This window comes from Globicephala melas, chromosome 2 (genome assembly GCF_963455315.2).
Source record: "Globicephala melas chromosome 2, mGloMel1.2, whole genome shotgun sequence".
Classification (NCBI taxonomy): domain Eukaryota; kingdom Metazoa; phylum Chordata; class Mammalia; order Artiodactyla; family Delphinidae; genus Globicephala; species Globicephala melas.
The window spans coordinates 155,525,917-155,550,785 of record NC_083315.2 but is presented as its reverse complement, the minus strand read 5'-3'; the positions used below and the strand labels follow the sequence as shown (position 1 = coordinate 155,550,785).

The 24,869-nt window shown below is 40.1% G+C and overlaps 1 protein-coding gene across 2 annotated transcripts in view; it reads right to left on the bottom strand.

The window, feature by feature from the left end:
- Positions 1–18,450, bottom strand: part of TSHR (thyroid stimulating hormone receptor) — a 166,915-nt gene extending 148,465 nt beyond the window's left edge. For both annotated transcript variants that reach the window (XM_030848698.3, XM_060293646.1), the window contains exon 1: positions 18,281–18,450. In XM_030848698.3, coding sequence (XP_030704558.1) covers positions 18,281–18,450 — 170 coding nt within the window. The remainder of the gene's footprint in view (positions 1–18,280) is intronic.
- Between the last annotated feature and the right edge of the window lie 6,419 nt (positions 18,451–24,869).

The window sequence follows — 24,869 nt, the reverse complement described above, 5'->3', positions numbered from 1 at the left end:
CTGACATTCCTAACTGGCTCAGTATCTCAGTATCTGCCCTCATTGTGCAATAGCAGCCCTACCTTAGATGATGATCAGAGAGCCACTTCGAGGCACCAGGCAATCAGAGTGTAAAGTGGAGGACTCCAAGGGAGATGGTCATTACTGCTACCAAAGGTTCAATCCAGGAAAGTTTCTAAAATGTCCACTGAATTTTTCAACATAGATTGTTAGTCACTTTGGAAAAGAGATTTTTCAATTGAGTGATGGGGGCAGAAGCCAGATTTCACTAAGCTAAAGAACGAATAGGAAGTAAAAACATCAAGAGAGCAACTTGAGAAAATTCTTTATAAATATGTAGCTGTGAAGGGAAGAAGGCAGGGAAGTAGGAGTGGTAAATGGGCTAAAATGTGAGAACTATAGAGATGTTTTTAAGAAGACAGAGACTTGAGTGTGTTTGGAGAGCAGTGGAAAGGATCTGGGAGAGAAAGAGAGAGGAAAAAAAGTCTAGGGTGAAGAGACCAGGGAGCGTGGACACAGGTGGAGAGACTCCTCTTCCATTATTGTAAGAGTGGAGGAGGAAAGGATGGATGTGGATGCTTTTAAATTAAGTATTTAGTTGTTGTTGCTTTGTTTTTAGTCTAATTCCCTCAAAATCCCTATATGATACATCTATGTTCCCCAAAATATTTGATAAAGCATAACCCCCCATATTCTTACTCTGCTGAATGAGAAAGATTGTCCTTGAATAATGAAGAGCACCTTCTACACTTGAACAGTTACTTCCCTGGTCTACCCATCAGTTCTCCGAGGTAGGACAGAGCCATTCCTTGGTGTTCATTTAACAGATACAAAAAGTGAGACACAGAAAGATTAAGTGCCTTGCTAAAATGTTCACGACTTATTGAAGGTCTCCTGACTTATGACCTCCATTTCTATTTACCACTCTTACTATATAGAGTTCTGTCACATAGTCATATAATCATTTACTTATTGCTCCAGAAACTTCCATCCTCTACTCTTCACTATGACTTTTAGCTGACATGGCTTTAACCACAATATTTCCCTCCGTACTTTGCTGCTATTGAAACTGAAGACATTGGATATAATATAAAAAGAAAGCATAGCCCCTCCAAGTCACTCTATTTTTTTTTTTTTTTGGCCATGAGATAACATACTTTCTGTAAAGTGCTCAGTTTCTTAAGAGTAGAAGGAATTCTTCATAAATACATTAGAACTTCTATTGTCACATAGAACTGAATCAGACAGAACCTTAATGGATTCTTTCATGCTTCGTAGAGCACATTTCAGAGCTTCTGGCTTTGTTGTTTTAGATTCCAGGGACTGAGGATGGTTTTGAAATGGCAACTTGGTTATGCTACATAAGAAGGCCAGCCAAGCATTAAATAGGGGCATCTGGAGAGTTTGGAAATACCAACAAGCCTTTCAGCCAAACTCTGACACAGAACAGATAAACCCTTCCTAGAGATTTATGGGCCTTATTGGGACAGAGACCCTCCCAGCTAGAATTTCGGTCACTTTACCCTACTAAGAGTAACTTCTCGGACATGAATATCTCAGGAAGATAAGAAATCTCGTAAATCTTTAAACTGTCCCTTTTGCACAGTGGACAAGTGTTTGCTCTTCTTAATAAAGCTGTACAACCCTCAAGCCAAACAGCTGCTGAATGGTCCCTGCATGGAAGCTTGACCTCCCTGAGGCAATATAATACCCACATCAAGGGTTAAATCAGGCCAGATCTCACAGGCTCTCAGACCTACTACTGCATTAGTGATAACAGTTAACCTGTGATCAACGCTTTATTCTGGTTTATCAGGTATTTCACGTACATGCTACTAGCATAACCTCACGTGATCCTCATAACCACTCCATGATGTGGGTATAGCACAACTTACTAGCTTGTTCATCCTGTGAGTTGAGCAAATAGAGTCTTCCACACAGTGAGTTGATGGAGAGCTAGGATTTGACCATACAGCTTCTGCCTCCAAGTCCAGAGCAGGTTGGGAAGAAATAGCTGAGAAGTAAACTCTGGTAAACGTAAGGGGAAGAATAATCTACTTCTCTCATTTAACCTTTTTTTATTCTTACCAAATTTCCTTTATTGGCATATTGGTTAAAAATTTTTAATGGAGATGGAAAATATTATTAAAAGAAACACCATTACAAATGGGATACTGTTTGAGTTCTTCAGCTTCCCTATAACAGAGGGAAGTCCTTTGCATAAATATTGGCTCTTAAAAGGGTAAGAGTTATGGATAATGGCTCATGCATTGCTATTAAGTCACCTCTTTGTAGAAGTGTTGACTAAGATTGCTGTGGGATCCAGAAGGGTTAAGAGCATGGAGTTCCTCAGCCAACTGGCTAGAAACACTCTCCCTCACAAGATGGGTATTCTTAAAACCTTTTGACATGGGAAAGTCATTTTGTAGCTCTAAGCCTCTGAGAATAAGTATTGGACATTTTTGGTGTTCAGATTATTATATCTAAGGTGTAAGGTGTTTAGACAAGGGGTGGGGGTCCTTTTTATACAGGTGTGTTAGAAATGAACCTGTATGAAAAATCTTGAAAGTAAACCAAGCTTGGCCTTTTACATCTCCTTTTGCACTGGGCCACTCGTCTGATCACCCACATTCTTTCTATCCCTACAACGTGGATGAAATGTGAAAACATGAAGTAAAAGAAGCCAGACACAAAGGTCACATATGTATGATTCCATTGATATAAAATGTCTAGAAAAGGTAAATCCATAGAGACAGAAAGCAGATTAATGGTTGCCAGGGGCTATGTGGCGAGGGGGAATGGCAAGAGACTGCTTCATCAGTACAGGATCTCCGTTAGAGGTGATGAAAAGGGTTTGGAACTAGAGGTGATGGCTGTACAACACTATGAACGTACTAAACACTACTCGGGGCACTGTATGAATTTCACATCAATTAAGAGAGGGTGGTGGGGAGTTATTTAGGAAGAGAACTACAGAATAGTAGAGAGAGCCTTGGATTTAGAGTTAGGACACCCGAGTTCGAATACCCTTTCACTTAAACTCGTTGTGACATAAAAGATGAGAGAGATGACATTTCTAGGTCTCAGATTCCTCATCTGAGTCAACCATCTACCTCACAGAGCTACCATGAGTCCTAAGTGAAATATCATATGTGAAAACACACAGCATGGGGCTGGACACAGAGTTCACACACAGAACATAATTCAACAAAAGAAAATAACATAAAAGTGATAGGCTTTTTAAGGCAGTACACAGAACTCATTTAATTCCTATTATTGCTCAAACTGTTATGATGTAATAAAAGTAACTTGGATTAATAAACCATAGTAGATAAAAATCATGGCAATTTTCAGAAATCCAAACACTCTGAAGAACTAGTTGTTTTTGAAACTCAAGTTTTCTGGCATCAAGGCATTAACTTAACCCTAAAAATTACCATTATGGCAAATTCTTCACTCTAATACTGCTTGACCTACATCAAGAGGAACTCTATTTCATTAATTTAAGATGCACATTTTTGGAAAAAAACTTTAATATCTCTGAGACCAGGAGTCTATTGATTGAAAGGGAGGCTGGATCACCCTAAGGAAATTTCTACGATGCCACCCTAGAGGTGATGTTCAACAACCAGCTGGACAAGATGACCCATTCTATGGTGCAGTGAACATGAATGAAACGGCCATGGTGACAGGGACTGAAGCCAAACATGGGCTCCTTTTCATCACAGCTAGTCAAGATACTGCCTCTGTAAAATCCCAACCTGCCAACAGCAGAACCCTATGCTGCAACCTTGATAAGGTAAATTTCCCCAGAAAACAGCCAGCCATTTGGTGGCAGTTTGGTTACACTGGACCCTTTCCACCCTGTAGAAAATAGTGATTCATTTTAAAAAGAATTTTTACTTTAGATTTCGGTTTGTCTTCCCTGACCTCAACACGTCCACCAGAACCACTATTCAAGGGCTTATAAAATGCTTGATCTACCAGTAGGAAATCCTGCACAATACCGCAACAAGCGACTTGTGCAACAGTGCAATACAACCCTCAACCAAGAGACACCTTTCATGACAGAGAAGGCACAACAAAGGGTGCATGACCGCCATATCCACTAGTCCTACCATCGTGCAGAAGCAGACTGCCTAATAAAATGAGGGACTGACCCATTAAAGGCTCAGCTAAGGTTACAGCTTGGAGACTAAGTCCTGCAGGGTTGGGGATCTGATCTGATGAAGTATACACACTGAACCAATAGCCATTGTATGCTATTATGTTCTTTACAGCTAGAATACCTGGGTCTGAGGACCTAGGGGAGTTGGTAGGATTGGCCCTTCTCACCATCACCACAGTGACCTACTTCCAGAATTTGAACCTCTCAATTCCTGCCAGATTAGAGGTCCTAGTTCCTGGATGGACAGATAACTTCCACAAAGTAAAACACAGTGGGCCTGATGCTATAATAACCACCTGGTCATTTGGACTCCTTGTACCAGTGCATGAATAGGAAAATAAAGGAGTTTCTCTACTGATGGGAATAATAGAACCAGGAGAAGCTGGGGTGGCTGCTACACATTAGCAGCTGCAAGGAGTATGACTAGAACCCAGGAATTTGACTGGGACATACCTTGGTTCTTCTATGGCCAGTGATAATGGTGAATGAGAAAATGGGGCGACTATAGTTGAAAAGGGCAAGGCAACTAAGGGTTTAGAACACTTGGAGGTGCAAGTCTGGGTCATACCACTAGGCAATCACCCCAGCCAGTCAAAGTGCTGTCCGAAGGAGAAAGAAATCTAGGATTGGAGTTGCAGAGAGATGATAAGTATCAATTACAAGCTTGGGATCAAACACAACAGAGAAGACTTTAGCTCATGTCTGAAACTCTCCTGCATTATGTCTTTGCAAAGATTGCATCTTGAAGGGAGTGGCAGATTGGACTTGTATCCTCCTCTTTCACAGGAAAGAAGTAAGGGCATATCATTCCTACAAAACTGCAGATAACATATTTTCGTATGGGAGCAGGATATAATGGAAATCTTGGGCAGATTCTGAGTGGTGCAAAGAGTGAACTACATTGGAGATCTCTTATATCTCACTTGAGATCCTCTCAGCCTTACGTGCCTCCTACTCTAGCCATTCCGCAGCCACCGGTTCATGCAGAAGCCAGCTGGCTTCACCCAGGTGCACCCTGACAGTGCTGCATCTCAGCCCTGCATCATGCTCCTCTCGCCTTCCACCCCGGGGCTTTTCTGTTAATATCTGGAAACTCTTATATCATCCATGCATAAGAAACCCGGAAGGTTGGTGAGTTAACACCCTGACCTACGGGGGGTATTTTTTTTCATGCGATTTTTCTTGTGGGGGGTGATTAAAAATCCTTACTAACTTCTTATCTCACTCAGAAAACAAACAAATAAATATTTATTTATTTTTTACACACACACACACACACAAATACCTTATAATGATCTATAAAGTAAACATGATCTATAACTGCTCTGATGTCATTTCCAACAACTCTTTCTGCTCCAGCTACATTTCTCTTCTTGTTACTTCTTAAACATATTATGCGTGTTCTTCTCCTGTCCCCCCGACTCTGGGTCTTTGCATTTACTCAGAATCCCCCCCACCCAGATACCAGCCTGGCTTAGTTTTTTTTAGATCCTTCAGGTCTTTATCCAAATGTCACCTTCTCAGTGGGGCCTTCTCTGACCATTTAAAATGCAACTTCCGGCATTCCTCCTCCCCCTTCCTTTATTCTTCTCCATTATACTTATCACATTTTATGTGTTTTCCTTATTTATTTATTAATTTATTTTCGGTGGCTATTTCCCCTGCTAGAATGTAAGGTCAAGGAGGTCATTTATTATATATCTCCAATGCCTAGAATGGTATGTACATTTAATAGGTGATCAATGAATATTTATTTAAAAAAGAAAGAAGAAAGGAAGGAAGAATAACTAACTAGAACAAAATGCCATCTATCTAGAGGTAAGATTTCTGGTCATCTCAAACCTCTGGACCATGGCCATGAAGCCAGAAATAATTGAAAAATGTGTTGAGAAGGAAACAGAGCAGTCACCCAGCCCACTAAGGACTCTGTCACAGGAAAGCCCCTCACTGACACCCTCCCTTTAGAGCCTATTTATTCTCAAGTCCACATCCTTCACCCAAAGTTAGCCTTCTCGTTTCCCAGCTCACAAAAAGATTGAAATAACAAAATACAGAGTGACCTGGCAATAAGAAGAGATGATTTCAATCCTCTAACTGGAGTTGAGTAATTACGATAACACACGGGTGTGGGTAAAATTAAGCTAATGCTTGGAAAATGTAAACCAAGAGCTTATGTATCATATAAATACAAAGATTGTGGTTTTGAAAGAAAAACTGGGACACAGTGAGCTCTTCCCAGGTGCAAAAGGGGTGTGGGGAGTTTAGTTAAGATGAAATATTTGAATTTCTGGACTATTGTGATGGTGCAAAACCTACGCCATATTTACATGTCACTACATTAAGAGAGTAATATTTATAAGATGCTTTAAAAATCACAAATGCCTGCTCTGTAATTTTAAGAAAAGAATCTGTTTTGAACATTTCCAGAACACCCTAAATGATCTTAAGGATTCATACAAGAATGAAGCAAAGTAAGTAGTGTCTGACATCTAAATGGAATGCTTTAAAATCCAATTTGTAGCTTTGAACAAATGGGACCATTTTGCCCATACTTGAAATTTTCTTCAATGATTTTTTAATTGCAGGAATGAAGGGCTAAAGAGTAATGAAGCACACTGGCCAGCTTCAGTGAAAATGGAAACAGGGTCAGTGTGGAGGAGTTGATGCCAGACATGAGGTATTAGACACTTGTAAGATCTGTTTTTAAACTATTGGCTTGAAGAATAGCCACATTCAGTGAACTTCTGTGTGAAAAGCCTATTCAAAGGACAGGCTAAGTGTGAGGCATAAAAAAGTAACCATACTAATGTATTCAGGAGAAAATATATCACATTCAACGATCAAGACTTTTTTTTTGTTTAAATATATGTTTAAGCATTCTTTGTTGTAAAATAAAAATGTTTATAATAAAAAGAATTATAGGCGATACCAAACGTATACTTCCAGTTACACAAAATGCCAAATTATGCCAAAACAGAATTTCTTTGGAGGTCAAGAAACCTCCAAAGATTTTCATTGAAAAATCTGAGAAGAATTATAGACTCTCTCAGCAATGCCCTAATGTTCTTGTATACAAATTTTTACATTATCACAGATTCCCAGGAGGCCAACCACAGACCCCTAGGAAGCCCATGAACCTCTGGTTAATAAATCTTTTTTTTTTTTTAATTTTTATTGGAGTATGGCTAATGATGCGTTAGCCTCCACTGCACAACAAAATGAATCAGCCATACACATATAGATATTCCCTCCCTTTTGGACTTCCCTCCCATTTAGGCTACCACAGTGCATCAGGTAGAGTTCTCTATTCTATACAGTATGTTTCCATCAGTTGTCTATTTTATACATAGTATCAATAATGCATATGTGTCAATCCCAGTCTCCCAGTTCCTCCCACCCCACCCCTTTCCCCTTTGGTATCCATACATTTGTTCTCTACGTCTGTGTCTCTATTTCTGCTTTGCAAATAAGATCATCTATACCATTTTTCTAGATTCCACATATATGTGTTATTATACGATATTTGCTTTTCTCTTTCTGACTTAGTTCACTCTGTATGACAGTCTCTAGGTCCATCCACGTCTCTACAAACGACCCAATTTCGTTCCTTTTGATGGCTGAGTAATATTCCATTGTATATAGGTACCACATCTTCTTTATCCATTCCTCTGTTGATGGATATTTAGGTTGCTTCCATGTCCTGGCTATTGTAAATAGTGCTGCTATGAACATTGGTGTGCATGTGTTTTTTTGAATTATGGTTTTCTCTGGGAATAAATCTTAACCTGAAGGGTAAAAAACATACCTTGTACAACCAAGAAACATTAAAATAATCAAAGATATCATTTTAATTTCTCAGCTCTGGAGGGGAAAAAGCTATTTCAATTAATTGACTGATAAATTCAGGTAAAGTTCACTCATTTAACAACACATTTTAAGTAGTGTGAATTTGTTTTCTATGTCTACTACTTTATCAGAGCTGATATACGAAGACAGACTTAGACCCAGGGGCAGGTGACATAACCAGCCATTCTGGACCCAGGTCTCTGAGAACAGGACTGAATGGGCTTGGCCTCTGCAGAGCTGGTCTGATCATGGAGCTCTTACACACAGCACTGCCTCCCAAACTACTTCTTCACTGGCCTCCTTCAGTGCCTGCCATTCCGTGCATCAAGGCACTTCTGTGGATCAAGTGACGGGGATATTCAAATACAGAGATGCGTTAACCTGAAGGTACAAGGAAATAACTCCGGGAAGGTATACAAGAAGCCACATGAAAAACAAATACGTGATGGAAAAGAATTTAAAATTTTAGTAATTTTTTGGAAGTTAAATTGAAAAAATAAACCAAAGACTTCGAAGGAATGTCCTGCTTGCCCTGGATTCCTCTGAGTATCCCAGCTATCCCAGGGGCCCTGCTCCACTTCCTCTTGCCGAGGAGCCCTACCTTTGGGAAGTTTAGAAAGCACTGGGGTAGTTAATTTCTTGGGGGTGGCAGTTCAAAGGATCTTCATCAACAGGTCTTTAGTAATATGAACAAACAATGAGAGATGTGGATGTCACTTCAGTATCTAAAGAAGTAGTGTCCCAGATAGCCAGGAAAAATACGAAACAAAGCAGAATTCCATCCGTCTTAACAGGGCAATAAAACTAAAGGACTTGGAAAAGGAATTATAAAAGGGTGCAAAGAACCCAATGGGACAACATTAGAGTGCCTCTGGAGACATTCATTCATGCGTTTGTTCATCTATTAAACAAATACTCACTGACTATCGATTATATATCAGGCCTTTTCTGGACACTGGGGATACATAACTGAACAAAACAGACAAACAATAACAACAACAACAATAAACAAAACAAAAACCTTGCCCTTGTGGAGATTATATTCTTGTGGAGAAAGACATAAACAAGAAGCATAAAAACAAGCAAATTACTTAGATACTGGAAGGTGACAAGTGCTATGGATTAAAAAAATGTTTTAAAGCAGGAGTGTTAAATTTTAAATGGAGTGATTAGGAAAGCCTTATTGAGAAGGTACCATCTGAACAGAAACTTGAAGGAGGTGCAGGGATTAACCGTGGGGATGTCTGGGAAAATAATGTTTGAGACGCAAGGAAGGACCAAATATGTAAATCCTGACAAATGTGAGGAACAACAAGGCCAATGGAGTGAAAGCTGGATTACGAATGAAAGTAATAAGAAATAAAATTGGAAAAGTAAAGAAGGTCTGAATCACATAGGGCCTTTTGGGCCAAAACTGGAAGGACTTTGGTTTTTATCTTGAGATAACTAGGAACCCTGTTAGAAGTTCCTGAGTAGAGGAGGGACATGACCTGACCTACATTTTAAAAGTTCTTTGGCTGCTGTATGAACAGGCTGTGGAGGGCAGGGGTGGAAGACGGGACAGGTTCGGAGGCCCCTACAGTAAGCAAGAAGGGAAGACACTTTCAGTATCTTAAGAGAGCCAAAGAAACACAAAATCAACTGAAGCAGTGAAGGAAGCTAGCTACCTAACTATGTGGGGATTGCAGATTTTGAAGGGGTATTGAGAGACCAACCCATTTTAAGTTATTGTCTCCCAGTTACGGTGACAATAAACAAGGCTAAGAATGTCCCCATATGTCCTATGGGCCTCTGGACTTTATGTTTTATTAGTAATTTATCCTCCAAATTGGGACACCTTTGAGAATGAAAGGAATGCTATTAATTACACCTGGACAACAGGTACAAGAGAAGGTTCCTTTCAGATAGGGCAACCCTAATTACAAGGAACTTAGGAAGCCTGTGGATGGTTCCTTAAAAACCAGAGTTCGTTAGAGGAGGAAGAGCAACTTGCTTACTGAATAGACATCTTTTAGCCTGGGAAATTTTACAATTAAGAATAGAAATGAGAGGCTAACTCAGATCCACAGTATCAATATGTTTGTGTTGAGTTTAAGAATAGTCAATACATATTTGGTATGTTCGGTCTTTGTCTTATTTAAACTTGGGCTGTTGGAATATCTAATAGATTGCCCTTGCAACTCCAATTTAAAATGAATGATTGAGTAATTTATTTCAACCTGTGATTTAAGTTGAAAAGAAAATTATTTTTTACTGCGTTTACTTGTAAATGTCTACCGTGAGCCAGTAACTGTTCTAAGCAATTTATACACATTGTAGGGGCAAAATCGTGCTTCAGTGGAAAACTATGCATTGATTTAGAGCACATTCTTCCAAGATTGAGTCTGATTCAACAAGAGCTACTTTACAGCTCTGTAGGTTGTAGATGACTGACAACAAGGCGAAACAATTTTGTCTGCGGACACACAAATTCTGTCCTGTGAGCGCTTCAGTTGACTCTGCCCACTCTTCCCCACATGAAAGAAGTTAGTTTTGCCTCCATCAGCATGTTCACTTCGGTATTCCACATCTATAAAAGTGCTGATTTTGTGGGCTCTCCTTTAAGCTGATTGCAACATCTTACCAGTTTTCTCCTTGTTGTGGATTGACTAGTGTCCCCGTAAAACTCATGTCCACCTGGAACCTGAGTATGTGACCTTATTTGGAAATAGGGTGTTTGTATATATAATTAGTTAAGCTGAGGTCATCCTGGAGTAGGGTGAGCCCTAAACCCAATGACTGGGATTGTGATAAGATGAGGAAAGGACACACAGAGACAAAGACACACAGAGAGAAGGCCACATCAATAAAGAGACAGAGATTGGCATCCTGCAGCTACAAGCCAAGGAACACCAAGGATTCCCACGGCCATCAGAAGCTGAAGAAGGCAGGAAGGATTCTTCCCTAGAGCTTTCAGAGGAACATAGCCGTGTTAACACCTTGATTTCTTACTTAGCTTCCAGAACCGTGAGACAATACATTTCTGTTATGGTAAGCTCCTCAGTTTGTGATACTCTGTTACGGCAGTCTTAGGAAACTAATACGCTGCAATGAGTTAAACACAATCTTTAATGTGTTCAATTTATAGCTGTAGGAGAGTCATAATTTTACCTGCCTTTGAAAATTATTCTTTAACAGTGTTAGGTCATTCACACCTCCCAGCAATCCAATGAGGCAGGTACTACTTTTATCCTTATTTTATAGATGAAGAAACTGAGGCACAGAACAATCAGGCAATGTTCCTGATGGGGTTTAGGACAGGCTACCCCAAAATACAGAACTTTGGCATGTTGAGTATTTTAAGGAATTTGAGAAACAGCATGTGCAGGGAGGACTTTCTGACCTTCTCCCAAAGCAGGTCACAACACCCTCTGGTGAGAGGTCCTCCCTATACCCGCAGGGAAGGACCATCCCTATCTCTAAAGACAGAGGGAAGGCAAGAGGAATCTGAGTGAACAGACTTTGCTGTTTGCCCGTTTATTACACTTAGCTCACACCTTTTTTTGTCTTGTCATATTGTTCCATGGCTCACCATGCTTCATCAAAACTAGCATAAAGACGCTCAGGTATAATAGCTTGGGGTCTTCATTTCCTTGTGAAAGCTCTGTGTCATGCCATGTAAAACTTATATTAAATAAATTTGTATGCTTTTCTTTTGTTAATCTGTTACTGTTACAGAGGCCCCAGCCGAGAACTTAGAAGGGTAGGGGGAAATTTTTTTCTCTCCTACATTCTCAAGAGCATACCTAGGAAACAGTACAGCAAGCCATTCAACCCAGATGACCTCACTCCAGAGAGCATGCTCTTAACCACTTTATTCTCCTGCCCCGTAAAGAGCACTGGGATATCTAAAAACTTAGGATTCCTGGTACTTATAAGATTTAATTTAATAGACTTTCTAGAATTTTCCAAGTATTTGGAAAGTTTTGTCAAATATTCACATGCTTTAAAAGAAAATATATTACATTTGTATTCATTTAAACTACTTATTATTTTATTAAAGTACTTATTAAGATATTATTAAATTATAAACTCTTCCTTAAAGTAATTGTTACAATTAGATTTACAAATAAAATAATAAATACATGGAAAACTCAAAAAAAAAAACCCCTAGGTTTTACATTTATTACTTTAATGAGTCAAATATTTGTTTTTAAAACCAGTTACCCTCAAAAGCCTTCTTTGGACACAAAAGCTGCCCCCACTGACATCAGAATTCACTTTGACCTGTATTGTATTATGAAGAAAGTATGTAGTACATATTTTGTTGCCCATCAATATCTTTGTCCCAAGCGAATTAATCAAACCCTTCAGCATTTAAGTTAGAATTCTCCAAAGTTCTTCAAACGAGCAGTTCCACCTCCTGGAACAATGCTTCCTCACCCTCCATGAAACGCTTATACCCAAATTCTACTGGTTCAGGATACAGCTCAAAGTCTTCTTTGAACCCCAGTCAAAGTTAACCCCCCCCATCCGCCCATTTCCACCAAGTATACTCTCAGCACACTTACACAATTCTAATTACATGTTTATGGGATTAATATTCAGCTTCCACACTAGACTGTGAGACCCCTGAGAACAGGGACATGTTGGCATCATTCTCCACCAAATCCAGAGCTTAGCACAGTGTCTGGAATATAGCCAGTGCTTAATAAACATTTGCAGAATGAAAGAAGTGATGAGCCATGTGGAGGGCATATGGCCCCTCTTTGGTGGGAAATTCCCCATTGTGTGTAATATTAGAAGGACACTATTCTGCATCTCCTACTGCTGACACCAAAAATGATAAAGGGAGACCTCTTTCCTCTTCCTACCCCCAGCAGCTAGGACACAGCAGGTAACCTACACCAGATAATCAGTTGCTCTCACATAGGATATCATTCTCTGGCTGGTGATTCAAAGAGGCAGGGACAATTGAGAAATTAGTTATGACAGCACACAGATAGTCCAGCAGCTATACAACTGGGTGCCCAGCACCACAGATGTTCTGTGGCTGTGATCACGGTATTGTCCATGGAGTTGTTCCAACCAGATGGTTGGCGGTGGTTCCAACTTCCTGCCTGCTGTGGGCCTTGGCCTATTTTCAAAGCCTGGTTCTACGATGATTCTGTAAATTATATGTAATTCTTTCAAAATATTTCTTTTCTCCTTAAGCTAGACACAGCGGGTTTTCTGTTACTTACCAATGAAAACCTTGACTGATATACACACACACATACTCACACAGAATAACAGAGAATAAATCACAGAGCCTGGAAGTGTGAAGTGAAGCTGCCTTTATAAGACACAAAGTATTGGTCCGTGTTTGGACAGCATATGGGTGCTGAAGCAGAGGGCTTCTCTTTAGGTTAAAGCCAAATGTTATTCAGGTTATGACCGCTAATTGTAACTGAAGTAATTGTGAAATGTAGAATTAATCCACATTTCCCGAAGTGTAAAACAGGTGTGACTTGGAGATACTTGAGATTATTTTAGGTGGAATGCCCACATGGCTTTAAATAATATTGAATCACACAGTGAGAAAGTGATTCCCTTTTCCATTGTCCTTCAGTCTTTCTGACACCACCAAGGATTGGTGGATTGATATCTCTTTGATATTTCTTGAACACTTATTAAACTTCCTTTATAACAAAGAGAAGGCAGCCTCAGGCTCAGAACATTCAAAGACAATAGTCTCAAGCTAGAATAGAATTACATTTATGTTTTAATTGTATTTAGTTTTCTAGTTACCTTCTATTTAGAGCAAGGCGTGCTAATTTTCCATTTATAGTCACAATATAAGCCTTCTAAACAGATTTCTTTTAGTTGAAGAAGTGAGTCAACCTAAAAATATTGAGTAAATCATAGCATGGGTAGAACACAGAGAAGGCAAAAATCCTGAAGATGGTGAGTTACCATCTTCAGTTTAGAAGACACCAGGACAGGCCATCAATTAGAGACACAGATACAGAATGCAAATGACTAAAAACTGAAGCAAAATGCAGAACCCGAAAACAATAGCTACAACTCTTTCAGAAACATTTCTGAAGGCACACAAGTGCGTGATGGACAAACCACTACTTCACTGAAGCCCTAGACTCTGGAAGGCGGGGGATGGAGGGGGTGGAGGCAATGATTGTCACCATCATAAAACTAAAAGCAGGTGGGTTAAAAGGACAAGGCAAGGTAAGGCAGCACTTTCTTGAGGAAGAATCCACAGAAATCCAGAACAGCCGTCTAACCTCATCTACCTCCTCAGAGAAGGGATGGTCTCTTATACACAGAAGTAGCAAATGGCAACTCTCTGAATGAGAGTGATGGGTCAATCTTGTTATCCTTGGTGTTAAGGTAATATGATCTATAATTATACATGAAAACTTAAATTTTATTCTTCTTGCTTCATTAACGTTCCCTTAAATCAGTACTTCTCAATTGGAAGGAGCAATTTTTTCAGACTACCTGTATATCAAAGATTCTAGAATGTTCCACCAGGGAGTAGGGATACCAGCTCTCCCTCACTTCTCACCTAGTTAGAACCACTGTTATAAAGAGAGTGTATCATGCCCATTTGGAGGGGGGGAAGTGGAAGAAAAGATTCCGAACCACTGTTTCAGTGGGAGCCATAAACAGTATAACTCCCACCCAGTCCATGTGACAGGTGTATGGGTGGTGAAGAAAGAGGCAATCTCTTTACCTTTCAGCACCATACTATGTGGATAGAAGGTAAGGGTTAGGGAAAATTGCACCATAGTAATTTGTAAAATGGCTAGGCAATGGTTAAACAGCATCTGTATTTGGAATAGGGGTTACCACTCAGAACAGGTTTTTAATGACAAGGATCTGGTTTGCTCCAGCAGGGAAGGCCTTGTATGATAGATGTAGTCTTTCTTTTCCTCCCTCCGTCCCAATCCTCCCTCCCAATTTCTTCTTTCCCTCCTTCTTTCTTTCCTTGTTTTATTTTCCTCTTACCCTCCCATTTTCTGAGTTACTGCATATTTCTAGGGACAATAGCCCCCAAGGTTATCTGTGGCTTATTGGACATCACTAGCTTTCAAACTTTTTTCTCCAAAGCCTCACAACCATACTGGGGAAGAGCTGGCAGGGTGAGACCCATTTTCCTCTGAAAGCAGGGGGCTCAGGGTGCAGCTCTGCAGTATTTCACATCCTGGCAGTACCGCTTACAAGTTGTGTGACGTTGAGCAAATAGCTTCATTTCTGTTGTGCCTCAGTTTTCTCATCTATAAAATGAGAGTAATAAAATCGTCTACTAGATTTGGTTTTGTGAGGATTCAATGGGTGAGTTGGTATAAAGTACTGAGAACAGGAAAAAGCACAGTATGATTGTTAGCTTTACATATTTGACTTCTCTCATAAGCTTTCCTTTCACAGAAGAGTTCTACTGCCCCCAAAAGATTTGAAAATCATTCTGCTACTTTTGCCCAGGGCTGCAGTCATTGTTCAAATTAGCATGCTCTTTAACCTATACTTTTCATCAATTTTCTCTTCTCTATCTCAGGATAACTTCATTCTTCAGAACAGCTCCCCTCCTGCCCTCCCTCTCCCCACCTTCCCACTGTTTTCAAGGTCAGATTCTCCCCACTACTGTCTTTATCCAGTGATTCAGTGGATTCCCTCAGACTATTCTCATTGCATCACAGGCATCAGAAAGAACCTAATGGAACCCTCCCTTTTACCCTGAAGGAAACTTGGGTCCTGCCACATAAATTATCTCACCTAATTTCACAGTTAGTGAGAGAGGGAGGAAGAGATGTGTATCCTGACTCTGATTTCATTGCTCTTTCTCTGACACTACCTGTCTCATCACTTGGTGGAACTATACACAGAATGATTCCAGCTTCCCTTCCACTGCCAGAGTCACATTTCTCTTCAATGACTCTTGAAGTTCTGCTCCCCTTAAAGAAGTCTCTGAAGTCGTGATGTCTCTGGCCTCCTTTCTCCCCACACACAGCAGACACTCTGAGACCAGCATATTTGTTTGTTCTTTCATTCACCTAACAAGCTTTTTTTTTGAGCATCAGAGTAGTTCCAGAGTTGAATGACAGGGTCCCTGTGTTAGAGAAGCTCACGTCCTGCTTAGACAGGCACTCAAAGAAATATCAAGTTACGGAAAAGCTGTGTGTAAGGGCTAGGACGGGGTGAATGCACAGAATGTTGTGGAGAAGGTCGCTCACCCAGCCTAGGGGTCATGGACCAGGAGGGGCTTCCTGAAGGAGTTGACAGCTAATCTGGACCTTGGAGTAGGCATCAGCCAGATGAAGAAAAGGGAAAAGTCGCTTTAGGCAGAGGGAAGAGAATGTGGAAGGGAAGGCCCAGGCAGTTAGTTGTGAGAGCAAAGAACTTTGGGGAAAGTGCCAGAAATTCTGTTCAGTAGGAGTGAAAAGTGTGACAGAGTAGGAGCCATGAGGTTTGAAAGACTGGGCTACGTCTTAAAGGATCTTGTAGGTTGTACAAAAGAGTTTTATCATGGGAGACATGGGGAGTCAATGCAGGGGTTTAATCAAGAGGATAAGAACGTATTTTATTCTGTAGTGGCAGCATGGAGATCTTCGTTGCTGCACGCAGGCTTTCTCTAGTTGTGGCAAGCGGGGGCTGCTCTTCGTTCTGGTGTGCGGGCTTCTCACTGCGGTGGCTTCTCTTGTTGTGGAGCACGGGCTCTAAGCACGCGGGCTTCAGTAGCTGTGGCTCGCAGGCTCTAGAGCGCAGGCTCAGTAGCTGTGGTGCACAGGCTTAGTTGCTCCACCGCATGTGGGATCTTCCCAGACCAGGGCTCGAACCCACGTCCCCTGTATTGGCAGGTGGATTCCTAACCACTGCACCACCAGGGAAGCCCGAGAATGAATGTTATTCACTGGACGTTATTACACTAATTGACCCAGGTGAGATAAGAAACTGAGATATCGCAGCATAGAAATATACACCTGTGTCCAAAACGTTCATAACCCACTGTTGAATGTCCCTATGAGCTGAATTCTTGAGGAAATCTTAAATACAACTTCACCATTGCTTTCCACTTACCTACATTTTCTTTAATAACCTGAGCTTTTGTACCTTAACTGGGTTTAACCAGTTAAGTAAACAGTAAAACCAGACTGTCTTACTATTCTTTCCTACTGTTCTATTTCTAATCACCCAAGAAAGCCTTCTTCCCTTGTTTACGATTATCCTTTCAATCGTTGATTTCAACATCTGTTAAGGAACAGATGTACACAAAACTCATTTAACATCAAGTTTCTAATCTGGTAACATTTAACACGCAGATAAAAATGTACTTTATGAAATTTCATCTCTTTATACCTCTACCATGCCAAAGCCAAAGGAGATTTTTGGATGCACTACATCAGTGGGTATCTCACATTTGAGTAAATAACTCAGATACTTCATACAAAGTGAATTCCAGACGAAGTATAAAGGATATTCAGTTGACCGTCCATCTGGGCAGGTTTCATATCTGCAGATTCAACCAACACTGGATTGAAAATATTTGGGGGAACAAAATTCCAGAAGGTTCCAAAAAGCATAACCTGGATTTGCCACACACTGGCAACTATTTACATAGCATTTACATTGTATTAGGTATTGTAAGTAATTTAGAGATGATCTAAAGTATACAGGAGGATGTGCATAGGTGATATGCAAATGATATACTTGAGCATCCTCTGATTTGAGTGTACACAGGGGTCCTGGAACCAATCCCCCATGTATACCGAGGGACGACTGTGTTTTTAAAAGAGCCCTGATTAAATTTTTGTCAAATGTTTGATGAACCAAGAGACCTGGTAAGATAATTTCCCATCTAGAAAGATTAAAAGTTGAAACCCCCCCTTTTTTTTTTTGCAACTTTCATCACCCAAAATAAGATCAAAAGGATCCGTTTTTGAGTTGCTATTAATCTTATTTACATCTTAAGTAAAATTAAGATTCAGCCAGGGCTGGGAGTAGGCAAAGTGCAGAACAGCAGCTCTGTAGAAAGAACAACTCTCACTTTTCATCTTGTACTAAAATTTCGTTAACTTTTTCTGTGTTATGAGTAACTCGAGCGTCAGCAATCCCACGTTTGGTCGATGGAGTTTTTACTCATTGCGCGCGCGGGCGCGCGCACACACACACACACACACACACACACACACGCACACACAACCCTCTCAAGCTCTTTTTGTGCACTTCCATCCACCTTTTCCAGCCGACTTTGGCTCCTGAGTCCTCCCCTCTCCTCTCCCAGGTACTCACAGGGTCTGCGTACTGGGCGGTAAGCTGGGGATGCGGTGGATATCCTTGCAGGTGACTCTGAAGTCGTCCTCCTGGTGGCATTTGCAGGGCGGAGAAGGACACCCTTTCCCCCTCAGGCTCCTGGGCAGGACAAGAAGCAGCGCCAGCTGCAGCAGGGGCGTCGGTTTCATTGTCCTCGGGGCTCCAAGGCTATGTCTTCATCCTCCACTATCGCCTCATTCTCAGCCCTCTGCGCCTCGGGTTCCCTCAGGCTGAAGGAGAGCGGGAGGGGTGGGAGGAAGGAGAAATCGATGGGGTCGTGACTTCAGCACCAAAGAGGAGGCTGGAGAGGGGAAAGAAGAGGCTCTCAAGTGCTCCGTTTCCCTAGGCAACCCTCCACCCAAACAAGCTTACGTACTTCACTTTCCTTGCCCCATGCCACTCCCGTCTGTTGCCTGACAATCAGCGCCGGTCCGGGCTGTTCTCTCTGCCCTCCAACCTGCCTCACGCGCCCCTCCCATTACTTCCCTCCAAAGCCTAGTTTACACGCCCGCTCCTTTCCTTGGCTCTAAACCCAACGGGCCACCTCTTCCCATGGGTGGGTAGCCTCTCCAAAGCGCTCCCTGTCGGGATCCATCCGCACGCACCCTCTATCCAGAGAAAGTTGCAGCGGAAAGGACCGTCCCGGGACGGACGCCGGTGCCGCAGAACTTCAGCTCTTCCTGGCCTAGGACGCCTCTGCCGAGGGTCGGAGGCGGGCACACGTGGCTTGCCAGCCCGAGGTGCGGCCGAGGCCGGGGCGCGACACCCACGGGGGGATCCTCACGACTCCCCAACTTCAGCGCAAACCCGGACCTCTGGGGGCGCGCAGCCACTAGCGCAGAAATCGCCGCGGGGAGCCGTCTGGCGGCGTTCGGCGGCGTTCGGCGGCGTCCGGCTCTCACTGCCGCGCGCGGACTCGGCGAGGCAGGCCAGGAACTGGGCTCTGGCGTCACCTGCCGGGAGAGCCTGGAACGGCAGAAACTGTTCGAGTGCCTTGAATGGAACTCTTGAATCGAGCTTTGCTCTATGTAGTTGAAGTTGACCTGTAAATTCTGGTCTGGCCAGGAATATTATCGAGCCATATATCCCCCCAGAAGATGGGAAGAAGAAGAATACTTAAGGGGCACACTATTGTCTACTCATCATCCTTCACACAGTAGCCAAGAAGATAATTTAAAATAAATATCAGATTGTGCCAATTTCGCTCTCAAAAACTTTCAATTGCTTACTAATTCTTCTTGGGTAAAAGGAGCATATGGCATCATATAGCATCTTCTTACATGCTATATGGTTCCATTTATATGAACTTCTGGGACGGCGGGAGGAAGTTATGGTGAAGGAAATCAGAATAATGGTTAGGGGAGATTGACTGGAAAAGGACAGCAGAGAACTCATGGCAGTTATATTGATAGAAATGTTCTACATCTTGATTAGACTGGACATAAGTGGATGTATACATTTGCCAAAATCCGTCAGACTGTGCACTTTAAATATGTGTATTTCAATTTTTTTAGTGGCTTTGTTCCTAATCCCCCCAAACTGGAAATCACCCAAATGTTCTTCCACTAGGTAATAGATAACAGAGTGATACATCCATACAATGGAATACTATTCCACAATAAAAAGAAGAAATTAAAAAAAATTAAAGAAAATTAAGTATAAATTCTTTATACTAACCAATGAAATCCTACTATGGGTGCCTGTAAACTTTTCTTGTGAAGAAATTTTCCTGTGAAGAACCTAGATGTTTTAGGCTTTGTGGGCCACATAGGATCTTTGTCACATCTTCTCCTCCTTCTTCTTTTTCATACAACCCTCTAAAAATGTAAAAGCCATTTTTAGCTTGTAGGCTGTACTGGAACAGGACTCGGGCAGGATTTGACCTAGAAGACAAGTTTGCTGATTCCTGTTTTTCAAGATCCGGCCCTTACCATCACTTTGCTGGACCTGGAAAGAGACAAGTTTATTATCATCTCTGGGCCTTTGCTATTGTTGAACTCTATGCCTGGAAAAATTTGTCCCCAGATCATCACATCATTCAAGTTGTTGTTTAAATATCGTAAGTTTTTCTGGAAAAACCTTTCTCAAGTAACGATCCCCCCCATCATATTACCTCACCAAAGCACTTATCTCTTGTTATTATTATTAATTAGTTTACTCATTTATTGCCTGTCTCTTGCTGCTCTCCCATCCCCATCAAAATATAAGCTCCATGAAAGCAGGAACCTTGCTTTTTTTTTTTTTTTTGCCACTGTATCCCTAACACCAAGAAGAGTGCCTAGCTCAGAGTTAGGAAATAATAAATGTTAAATGAATGAATAGGCAATGGCTATATTAGCTATCTGTTGCAGCATAATCAATAACCCCAAAATGTTAAATATTGGCTTAAAACAACATTTACTATCTCAGAGTTTCTGTGGTACAATTTGGGAGAGGTTTAACTGGATGCTCTGGCTTAAGGTCTATCATGAGGTTGCAAACAAAATGACGGCTAGGGCTGCAGTTATCTGATAGCTTGGCTGCAATATCACGAAATTCACTTATTAGTTCTAGAAGCTGTTTCATAGATTCCATCCAATTATCCACATAGATGAGTTGTATTGTCTGAGTATAGATCGTTTACTTCTCTTCCAATCTGAATGCTTCTCATTTCTTTTTCCTATTGGACTGCACAGGCTAGAAACTCCAGTACAATTTTGAGTAGAAAGATTAAGGGCAGTTATCATCTTGTTTCTAATCATATGGGGGAAATCATTCTTTCATCATGAAATATGATGTTAAGTATACAGTTTCCATAAATGCTTTTCATCAGGTTGAGAAATTTTCCTTCTATTCTCCTTTTCTTAGAGTTTTTAATCAGGAATAGGTATTAGAGTTTTCCAAATGCTTTTTGTGCATCTGTTAAGATGAGTCAGCATTTTTCTTTTTTAGTCTGTTAATGTGGTGAATAAAAGTGATGGATTTTTGAATGTTAAACCCATTTTGCATTCCAGGGATAAACCCCACTTGATCATGACGTATTAAGTTTTTAATTTATTTTATGATTAACTTTTCTAAAATTTGGTTATGGGTTTTGCATAGATGTTAACTGTCATTTTCTTTTTTGTAATGTTTTTGTTAAGTTTTTGTATAAGGCTAATTCTGCCATCATAGAATAAGTTAGAAAATATTCCCTCCTCTTCAAATTTGTGTAAGTTTGTGTAGAATCGATATTATTTCTTTCTTAGTTATGTGGTAGAATTCACCAGTGAAGCTATCTGGACATTTTTACTTGCTGGAAGGTTTTTAACTTCAAATTAAATTTCTAAAAATAGATGGTAGGGCTATTCAGTGTATCTAATTCTTCCTGAGACAGCTTTAACAGTTTGTGTTTTACTATGAATTTGTCCATTTTATTTAAATTTTTGAACTTATTGTCATAAATGTGTACATAATATTCTCTTATCCTCTTCATATTTGTATAATCTGTTCTAATGCCAGCACTCTCATACCTGATACTGGTATTTGTGTCTTCACTCTTCCTTTCCTGATAAGTATGTCTAGAGGTTTATCAATTTTATAAATATTCTGAAAGAAGCAACTTTTTGTTTCATAGATTCTCTATCATTTTTCTATGTTCTATTTCATTGATACCTGCTCAGATCTTTATTATCTCCTTTCTTTTGCATCTGTTGGGTTTAATTTGCCCTTCTTAGTTTCTTATGGTGAAGGCTGAGGTCATTGATTTGAGACTTTTTTAAAAGATAATATTGTATAGTGCTATAGATTTTCCCTCTAAGTACTGCTTTAGAGACATCTCTTAGGTTTTGATATTTATTATCATTCAGCTGAAAATACTTTCTAATTTTCTTCTTTGATTTCTGGGTCATTTAGTAGTGTGTTATTTAGTTTCCAAATATTTGGGGATTTTTCACATATTGCTCTGTTATTAATTTCTAAATTTATTCCACTGTAGAGAGAGAACATAGTTTGTATGACTTGAGAACTTTTAAATTTAGTGAGACTCAGAATAAGGTCTATTTTGACAAATGTTCAGTGTGTTTTTGAAAAAAATGTGCATTCTGAATGTGTTCTAAAAATGACAACAGATCAAGTTGTTGATAGTGTTGTTCAAGTCATCTATATTTTTGCTGATTTTTCTATCTACTTGTTATGTCAATTATTGAGACATGGGTCCTAAAATATTTTTTACTATAATTGGGGATTTGTCTTTTTTTCCATTGTATTTCTATCAGTTTTTGATTCATATGTTTTGAAGTTCTATTAAATATACAACTATTTAGAACTCTTCTATTTTCTTGGTGAATTGATGCCTTTATCATTATTAAATGTACTTTTTTATCTCTTGTGATGTCCTTTTCTTTTTAATTGACTTTTTTATGTTATAGAGACAATCCAACTTTCTTTTGATTAGTGTTACCATGCTAGTCTTTTTCTATACTTTTACTTCAACCTCTTTGCATCCTTATATTTGAAGTGCCATTTCTTATAAATAGCAGATTGAAAGCAGGTTTTGCTTTCAATCTTTGCTTTTTATTTGGATTGTGTAGATCATTTACATTTGATGCCATTATTATTACTTTTTTTAAAATTTTTTTTTTTTATTTTTTCTGGTACGCGGGCCTCTCACTGTTGTGGCCTCTCCCATTGTGGAGCACAGGCTCCGGACACGCAGGCCCAGCGGCCATGGCTCACGGGCCCAGCCGCTCCACGGCATGTGGGATCCTCCCGGACCGGGGCACGAACCCGTGTCCCCTGCCTCGGCAGGCGGACCCTCAACCACTGCACCACCAGGGAAGCCCAAGATGCCATTATTGATATTAGGTTTCAGTCTGTAATCTTGCTCCTGGTTTTCTATTCATCCCATCTATTCTTTGATCCCTTTTCCTTTTCTTTTTTTAACCTGTTTGGATTAATTCAGGAGTTTTTATGATTCCATTTCATCTTCTTTGTTGACTCTTAGCTATAACTGTTTGGTTATTATAGTGCCTGCTTTAGGGTTTATAGTGGATGTCTTTAAGTTATCAGAGTCTACCTGCAGCTGCTATTACACTGCTTTATGTATGGTTTAAGAACCCTATAACGGTGTTACTTCCATTTCTCCTTTCCTGGCCTTTATGCTTCTGTTGCCATACATTTTACCTATGCATAAGCTATAAACGCTACAATACGTTCTTATTATCTTTGTTAAGATAACCAGTTATCTTTCAAAGAAATTTAAGTCATAAGAAAAGACTCATTTAGTTATCCTTTTTGGTCTTCGTTCCTGAGTATACGTAGAGCCGTATTTTCTCCTGTCACCCGGCTTTTGCTTGAAAGACTTTAACGTTTCTTGTAGTACAGAACTTCTGGTTATAAATTATGCCAGGTTTTGTGTGTCTGAAAAGTGCTAGTTTTGCCTTTATTTTTAAAGGGTATCATTGCTTAGTACAGAGTCATAGACTGACAGTTTTTCTTTTCAGTACTTACAAAATATGGCTTCATTGTCTTGTTGCTTGCATCGTTTCCAAGGGCAAATCTTCTGTCATTTTTCTTTGTTCTTTTGCAGCATGTTTTTTTCTCCCATAGGACACTTTTAAGACTTTTGTTATCACTGGTTAAGAGTCATTTTATCATGTGCCTTGATGTATTTTTCTTCATCTTTCTTATGCAGTATTTTGAGGGTCTTGGATTTGTGCATTTATGGTTTTCAAATTTTATAATTTGAAAAAATTTCAGGCTTTATTTCTTCATGTATGAATACTTTCTCTATCCCCTTATCTCTCTTTACTCCTTTGGAGATTCCAGTTATTACACTTACATTAGGCTGAATGAAGTTGTCCCACAAAGAGCTCATTGATGCTTTTTATATCAAAACTTTTCTTTTTTTTCATTTAGACAGTTTCTTTTGCTATGTTTTCATATTCAGTATTCTTTTTCTCTTTTTCTGAAAGAGTTAATTTACCACTAGTCTTACCAGTGTATTTTTCATCTCAGGTGAAGTTTTCATATCTAGAAGTTCTATTTGGGCTTTAATGTATTTTCCTTGTCTCTATGTAAATTTCTGAACATCTAAATCACAGTAACTATTTTGATATCTGAATTAGTTTCCCAGGGCTGCTGAAAAAAAAGAACCACAAACTTGGTGGCTTAAAACAGAAGAAATTAATTCACTCACAGTTCTGGAGACTAGAAGTCCAAAATAAAGGTGTTGGCAGGGGTGTTCTCTCTCTGAAGGCTCTGGGGAAGGATCCTTCATTGCCTCTTCCAGCTTGTGATAGTTGCCAGCAATCCTTGACTTGCGTCACTTGGCTTGAATTACTCCAATTTCTCTTCTATCATCACAAGATGTTCTCTCTGTGTATCTCTGTGTCCATACTTCTCTTTTCCTATAAGGACACCAGGCATTATATTAGGGTCCACCCTAATCCACTCTGACCTCAATTTAACTTGAATACCTGCAAAGACCCTATTTCCAAATAAGGTCACATTCACAGGTGCCAGGTGTTAGAACTTTAAGATATCTTTTTGGGGGGCATAATTCAACCCCCAACAATGTTTGATAATTCTAATATCTTTGTCAGCTCTG